The 8,504-nt window shown below is 35.0% G+C and overlaps 1 protein-coding gene across 1 annotated transcript; it reads right to left on the bottom strand.

Annotated features, from left to right (window-relative positions):
- Positions 1–4,224: 4,224 nt before the first annotated feature.
- On the bottom strand, positions 4,225–7,684 carry LOC107488456 (hydroxymethylglutaryl-CoA synthase; the record flags this gene model as incomplete). Its single annotated transcript, XM_016109208.3, is given in 11 exon segments — positions 4,225–4,721; positions 5,186–5,335; positions 5,429–5,569; positions 5,644–5,731; positions 5,818–5,873; positions 6,021–6,096; positions 6,183–6,256; positions 6,422–6,580; positions 6,754–6,897; positions 7,293–7,425; positions 7,612–7,684. Coding segments are annotated over 11 exon segments (1,263 nt in total). The 3' UTR covers positions 4,225–4,520.
- Positions 7,685–8,504: the final 820 nt, after the last annotated feature.

Below are 8,504 nucleotides of genomic sequence, written 5' to 3'. Positions count from 1 at the left end.
GAGAGAGAGAGAGAGAGAGAGAGAGAGAGAACACAAAAAAAAAAGAAAACACAGATGGATGGCGGACATTCAAGATACTCTATCAAACACTCAAAACTCCCCTAACAAACACCCATGAATTAGGAAGAAGTTGAGAGGGAGAATAATTTATATGGATTAGAACCTCACATTTGAAGTTTGTAAAAAGAAACATTAACCGAAACTCAATGAGAAGACAAGTGTAGACATAGAAATACGGCCAATCCTTACAGCAGTCACAGACCCTATCACCTACCTCACATGGCAAAAACTCAATACACTAACATTTTTCCCATCCCTAACCCACCACCCAGAACTTAATTTCGACAATGATTCATAATCATCAAACATTTAGATGCCAGATTTTACTTCAATATTAATCCAACCATAAGAACCATTACCTCCCCCCCACCCCCCACACACCTTTACCCTTAACCTTTGACATTGACAGAAAAAGAAAACACAAAGAGAAGACCAAATAAAACTACTTTAAAGCAAGGTTCTGAAAACTGGACCGGACTGGCTGGTCGACCCGGTTCTACCGGGAACTTGCGATGCAAACGGTCCGATCCTCTCCCTATAACTGCTAACAGTAAAACCTCTAGAAAACTGTCGAACCGGTCGAGAACTGGTCGGTTGGGCCGGACCGTTAATCGGCCGGTTCAGATAAAACGGCGTCGTTTTTAATTTGAAAAAAAAAAGGAAACGGATCCAGTGATCCACTCGTAAGTCGTGACCCAACCCCCCTCTTCCCCCAATCATTCATTCCTAACCCAACTCCTCAGAGAACAGAGATGAGAGAACTCTGAATCGAAGAAACCCTAGTCGCCTAGCCCTCCATCGTCGTCGCCTAACCCAGGTCATTAGCGCTGCCGCCGTCCCAGGTCCTCAGTACCGTCGCTTCATCCTCTTCCCTGTGTCCGGAACCCAGTAACTCGGCAGGTCCTCTTCGGCTCTTCATCTTCGCTGGCTTCTCGGCACGGACCCAGGTTAGTGGCTTCTCGCCTTCATCTTCACTAAATGTTTGGTCATCTTCTTCAATTTTTTTGTTCTTCTTCTTCACTGAACCCTAGTCTGCTTCTGTCTTAGTTTTAATTGTTTCAAGTTTGGTTCTGAAGGTTGGTTCTTCAATTCTTCTTTTGGTTCTGTCTTGTATTTGCTGGTTGCTAATGGTGGAAATTTTACAAATTTGCAAATTTGTGTGTATGGTTCTGATTGTATGGCTTTGTATGTATGGTTTTGATGGCAGTTGCTGATAGTGTTTTACCAGTTGCTATTCGTGGCATGGAGTAGCTTGCCGTCGGGTCGCCGGTTGCCATCGTCTTGCCTATCGGCTCGTCTCGCCGGTTGCCGTCTGTCGAAGGTTAGTGGCCTCCGCTTCTTCCTTTTAATTTCTGAATGTTCGGTCTTCTTCTTCATGTGAAGTTCTGAAATTACGGGTGGCTGGCTCTGTTAGTTTGATTTAGTGTTTTCTGTTTTGTAATTGCTGGATTTAGTCTGAAGTTTTTGTCAAAAACTTTAATAAGACCATTAACTTGTTTTACTGTTATCACATTCAAGAACTTTAATAAGAGCATTAAGTTCATCAGGTTGTGCTTTCCATCTTGCTAGACTGAAGGAGGAGTTTGTGGTGCTTCATTTCTTGGTTAAGAACTAATCTTGGTGTGCACTGAGCCATTGATTTTGTGTTGTTATGTTGTTGCTGCTATTTTTTATTTTTGTTGCTAATTGTTCTTGATTACTAAATGTGAAATTATTTGATTTGTGTTACTAATTAGAGTTTTTATGAGTATTTATGACCAAACCAAACATAATTGAGCAGTTAAGAAATACTCATCTCATAGGAAAGTCTCATCTTTTGAGATCGAAGATTCTTAATGTGCAGGAGGAATGAATGCTTGACCCCTGACTCTTGATTTTATATCCTATTAGCCTAGACATGCCATGTTGTATCAAGTTTGTAACTAATACACCTTCTAGTTTATATTTATCAACTTGCATTGTCATCTTTTCAATGTGTAGACAAATCAAAATTGATTTTTGATTTCTTTACATCCTAGACAAACAAATGTTATGTTTGCAGTGGAGACTCTCTTTTAAATTCAAATAATAAATTGTTCTTCTCTCGGTTAGTTTTGCTTTGATTTCATTGAATACTTGCATACACTTCAAGCTTTAATATGTTTTGAGCGATAGTATTAATATATTTTGAATTATCTACTTGAAACTTTATTAGGGAGCGTAACAAGTATCCTGGATTTTATGTTTTAGAAGCCAAATGATTGATCCTATTTTAGGTATCTTTCTAAAGATGGTTTACATAGACTCAATTTATGAATTTTCACCATCATCTGAAAACTCATTTGATTGGAAGCTTGGAAAATATTTAATACTATCAATGTATTAACTATTAAACAAACATGTTCTGTAATTTTATATTATAGCAATAAACATGTTCTATAATTTTTATTGTGTTGATGATTTATTGATTATTTTTTATTGTGTTGATGAGACTTATTTTATAATTTATTTATTATTTTATTTTAAAACGGTTTTTTTGGTTGGACTACGGTTGAACTAATTAGACCAATAAACCAATAAACCAGTAAATAAAACGATTCGATAACCGATCCAGTTCTCAGAACCTTGTTTAAAGATAAAAAATTCAAAGTAAGTCACAAAACCCACTTACCTTGCTAACTCATTGTATCCTCTGCAATGTCTCTTAAATTTTTCTTCCAATTTTTTCTCCTATCAAACTTGAACGCCCATTCACTAAAAAGTAGTTTTTAGACAACAATCAAATAGTTACGCACATCATCTATCATGCTAAAACCATTACCATTAGATCAAATAAATCCTTCAATTTCAAGACCGTTTGATGGTGGACATTAATCCTCAAAAGTCGCACTCCTTTATGTCATATAAACGCAGTCATAAAAGCCTAAGTAAAAATATAAATTTGCTCCTTTCTCCGAAAAGTCAGGTTAAGCTTGGGGGATACTAATCACATTCAACCGAGTTATAACATGTAACTTATCTAGGAAAGCTTAACATGCTTCCTAAGACAAACGGGTCAAGCTTGGGGATGTGATTCGTACCTATAATCCAGTTATAGTTGGTATAATTGGCCCACGTGATTAAAACACAGATAAAAAAAGTTATATACACCTAAGCCATAATCTTTCGTCAAAAGAACATCAGTCACTTTAAGCGTAACTCTCATAACCACATTATACCGCGAATCTCGATCAGTGGAAATAGAGGCAAAACGATTAGGTATGATTTTATATAAGGCTACAAGGTAACAAAGTACACTTAAGCTATGGATTTTGAATACTAACTCTATCCTTTACTGGCACACTCCTCTTAAAATATTTCCTAACATAAGTATCGAAGTACCTTTGTAAGTATTCACCCCATTCGGTGTTTCTAGACAACCGACATATATCTCTTCCTCGGTGTATGCAAGAAAGAGAATTGAGTTCATCTGCGATCGAGCTATACCTCGGATTCTTTCTCCACACAGAAATAGTAACAATATTTTCTAAGTGTCGTTAACATCATATAATTACTATAACTATAAATAGCATAAAGTCCACCTTTTTTTATAATTCTATGCATGGATTAATATCCTTCTGAACTTTTTAAATATTATAGTGTCATACAGATTTCTTTAGAATACGTTTGGAAGGGAGACTAAAACTAAGAGGCAAAGATTGAGGGACAGTGACCGAATTAAATTTCTGTACTGTGTTTGGTATAAAATGTATTGGACTGAATTATATCTCAATATCATGTTTGATTTAAGATAAATAAGAAGATTGAAGGGTAAATTTGGGATTTAAAAAGTTAAACGAGAATATTTCTAAAAAAAATGATATAAAAGTTTCAATCTCCATTACTAAAAATTTTAGTCTCTTGTATCCGTACTAAAATTTTGTATCCCGAGACTCAAACTTTAGTTTTAATCTCTCATCACCAGACATAATACTTAGTCTCAATCTCCTTACCTGATCACCAAACACAATACATAGTCTTAGTCTCCATGCCTCATTTACAATGCTGATCCCATGAAACAAACGCAACCTTAATGACAAATGACTATTCGGACTGTGAATACTAAAATATGCTCATTGTCACTGATAACTTTCACTCTTTTACTACTTACACTTTCAAAAGATAATATTGCCACGGATGTAAACATTCAGAGTAGCATATGTCTCATTTTAAGCAAATATAAAGTATAAAATTACAAAGTTGAACAAACACAACATGGAACCTGTGCAGTTGAATTTTTTAACTGCTCATGATCCTTCTCCTGTGAAATTATTCGGATTCTAAAGTAAACACATGGTAAAACATATTTGAACAAACAAGATTAGCACTAGGTAATGCCATACAAAAATTAATGCAAACTAAGGACACAAATTCTAAATGTTAAGCGATTCCCAATTTTGCAGGCATTCAACATTGTTTTGTCTTCTATATGATTGATAACATCAGTGACCATTGGCAACCGCACCATATTCTGCAGTTTTACTAAATTTCTGTTCGTAGAATCTTCGATACATGGAGTCTACTTCAGTGAGATAGTAAGTTCCAGGAGATAGAAGGCTAATGTCCTTACTTGTTACAAACTCTTTGCCACCATACCTATGCTCCATTAACTTCAAAGTTTCGACAAATTTAGCTGGAGGGAACTGCATAAAAATCAAAACACAAAGGGCACTCTGTTTTCATCATCTTATCAAACACAACAAAAATAAGCTGAGAATAGAGACATTTCAGTCATATCAAATTAAGTATCACTCTTCAAGCCATTTAAAGAGACTTAAAATCTATTAATATATAACGATTGTGTAGTGAATCACTTGAGGCTATTCAAGTCTCATGTGATCTAATGCTTTAAAGGGACTTTACTGGATTGGTAGTTGTATGTTGTTGCACGAATAATGCATAGTTGGAATATAATTAAAAGCCTTTTACACATGACACGCATACATTGTATGTAAAAGTCCCTCTTAGGCCTTAGCTGTGGGCCTGTGGCCAAATAAAGTTGCATTCTAATGTTGCTCCATATATATATATATATATATATATATATATGCACAAACATAGCAAATATCTATTAGCACATGCTAGAAATAAGACTTTCAAAATTTACCTCATGCCTTGACTTCAGTTTTGCAGCAATGTCCAACACTTTAGCAATGTTTGACAAGCTAAATGGATGTTGACCTTCATTTATTTGTAAAGAGAACATTGTAGAAGTCAAGCCACTTCCATATGAGAATAATATCACCCTCTTACTGGCCTGAAAATTTTAAATTACAATTTTTACAAAGACCATGAACCTAAGTTGTCATAAAGGTTATATTTGAGTTAAAGTAGTGTTTAGAACATTCACCAGTGTGCTATTTTTGTTGTGAAGAAGCGAAATAAAGGCTGCATAGAGCGATGCAGTGTATGTGTTGCCAATTTGTTTCGGTATCAAAGTGCTTGGTTGCACCTTTTCATCATACAGAGGTTTCGCAACCTGCTGGGATACCTGTAATTTTCATAGGGTTACTTAGAGATCGTATAAATTTATATAAATAAGAAATCGAAATATGACTCTAAAACCTTCTCTAGATCCCGACTTTGATAGCTTTCTTCACTAGATAGTGTTACAAATGGTGCAAGCCTTTCTTTAGCCGTTTCACCCATCAAGCTGAAGTCATGTAAGAATCTTTCAAAGACAAATTCACTAAACACTTGGAATCCAATGCTTTTTAGGTGATGGAAAATGACAAAAACCTGGGATTCTTCAAGATGTCGTTGAATACCAAACGAGCAAAACTTTTCTGTACAAGCTGGAGTATTCATCAAAACAAATAAAAATATTACTTAAAATGAAGATACAATCATGCACAAGATGTAAAATGATAAAATATGTAATATAAAAATTAAGTGTTATTAGATTAAAATATTTGATAATAGATAATTATACCACAGACTACCTTATTATAGGGAGAGTGAAATACAAAATAATCAGCATTAGAAATAGAAAATTGTTTTCCCTCAAGATTCTCGTGTCTGCAAAACAAAAACAATATACCGAGATACTTAGTTACGTTTACAAATCAAACTTCATAAGAATTGTATTAATAGTATAGGCTTACTTTTTGCTGAGCTGATTATAGCAAGAATCAAGAGCCATAAGATAACATGTTTGAGAAAGTTTCCCATCAACTACCTACAACACATGAAATTAAAGAATGGACTGATAGTCAATTGTTATCCTTCACACCATATTCTTAGACCAAAAGCAAGTTGAAGGAAGCCTTTTAAACATAACATAAGTCATAAAAAAGAGAAAAAATGGAATATAGCTTTAAAAACATATGATTCCTAAGCTTACCGGATATTCACTTGCAAGATTAGGCTTGTAAAAATCATACACATGTGACATATGACTTGCCCTCAATTTGCTTTCGAAAGCAATGGGAGCATCAGGACCGATTAGCATGGCAATAGCAGCAGCTCCACCAGTAGGCCGAGCAGGTCCTTCAGCATAGACCTGATTAAGTAACACATCTATTATAGAATATACATTTTTAGACTAAATGTAAAACTAATTAAAAATATACAAGTTCATAATTGCAGTTTCCCTGACTTGAGCTTTGAAAAACGACTAACAAAACATGTTTATGATTACTAATAATAGTCAAAGGGTATTGGAAAGGATCTTACAGCACTGTCGGTGCAAACGACCAATCCATAGCGTCCATCCCATGAGCTGCTCTCCACCCAGTTGACACAATTGAACAAAGCAGCAGTTCCTCCATAGCAAGCATTAGTTGAATCAACACCCTCAATATCAGTGTTTCCATGTTTCTGCTTGTTACAACCCAAGAGGAAAAAGTAATTTATGTCAGAAAGCTCCATAAATTAATGATTTGATCAAGAAAATCATGGCATAACAAAAACAACCCATTTTTTTTCTAATAATAAAATGTCTGATAATTGAGATATTAGAATATTTTTGTTCAAGATGAAAGGATTCGATAGAATTACAAATCATGTTAGTTGTGCTCTCTTTGTTCAATATATATACCCAAGATTAAGTGACCTCAAGAGCTTCAATACAACCTTAAAATACTTGAAACGTTTTAAGGCTGAATAATTCCATAGAGATAATTAGGTACTTAAAATCACTTTATTTTCTAAACTACCATAATATGGTGAGTCAATAGCAAATCTTTCCATGTAATTCAACACTAAAAGGATACCTCAAAGATCTGCATGAGGAATGTCTTGATGGATTTGCTTTTGTCTATCACAGTTTCACTACCAACTTCCAAACGACCAATGCTTTTAGGATCGATTTGATACTTCTCAAGAAGAGAAGAAACTACCGTCAAACTGAAGAAACAAGAGTTCAAGAGATGATACAAGGAAAGATGCACAGCATTCAATTTACAGTGAACTTGAAATATAATACAGAGTAATATGTAATCAATAGTCTTGGATTATTGTTGCACAATATTACCCACATATATAAAACCCTCAAACAGATACCAATCAAATAAAAAAATCCAAAGTAGAAACCTCATTGAAATGACATCTTCTACTTCAGTACAAAAAACCATGCAATCTTGCCCAAGTCCAATAGTATATTTCCCTTAGGGTAAAATACGTTGCTTAAGGATTCATCGAAGACACACAAGAATATCCCTCTTTCCGTCTTTTCTTGGTAATAATGGAGCAAATGTACAAAGCCATGATTTTTGTTTTATAAAAAGGGGATCTCATGATTTTAAGCACACAATAAAATTAAACTTGTTTCAAAACTTGCAGGCTTATAATAATAACTCATTTGTTTATGTATTGAGCTAAAATATCTTGAAGCACCGTAGTTAGTTCCCGAACGACCAATCACACAAAACAAGAAAACGGAAACAAATAACAGAAAATTCAGCATTTAAAAAAAGCAGCTCGTTATTATGACTTGTTAGTGCAGCAGTGTGGGATGATTCCTCGGGTTTTGCAAACACAAAAAATAACAAAAAGTCAAATTAAAAAAAAAAACAAATATTGTAAGTCAATAAAATAAAATAAAACAAAAAGGGAGTAGATGGAATGAAGAAGAAGCGGTGTGACCTGTTGAACACAGGTGGGAGGAAAGTAAATGTCAACGGCAAGGATTCCCACATTCTTTGCCATATCTCTGTCTCTGCGAATTCCAAAAGAAGAGAGAGAGAGAGAGAGAGAGAGCTTTTAGTTACATGCAAGTATTGTCGTTCGTGTGTGTGTTTATATAGGGAGCGATGGAATGGGAAGTAAGTAGCGCGATCTTGTTTTGTTTTGCTTTTACCAAACCAAAGGTTCTGACTTCTGAGAGGTCCTCCCTCTTTCTTACGTCCAAATACGAAAGAAAAAGAATCCGCACACACAGTCCGCCCGAGTCCTGGGTGTTTGAGATTTGCCTTTGCCCCCCAAAA

Source organism: Arachis duranensis, chromosome 1, assembly GCF_000817695.3.
Source record: "Arachis duranensis cultivar V14167 chromosome 1, aradu.V14167.gnm2.J7QH, whole genome shotgun sequence".
NCBI lineage: Eukaryota > Viridiplantae > Streptophyta > Magnoliopsida > Fabales > Fabaceae > Arachis > Arachis duranensis.
This window is presented reverse-complemented; position numbering and strand designations above follow the sequence as displayed.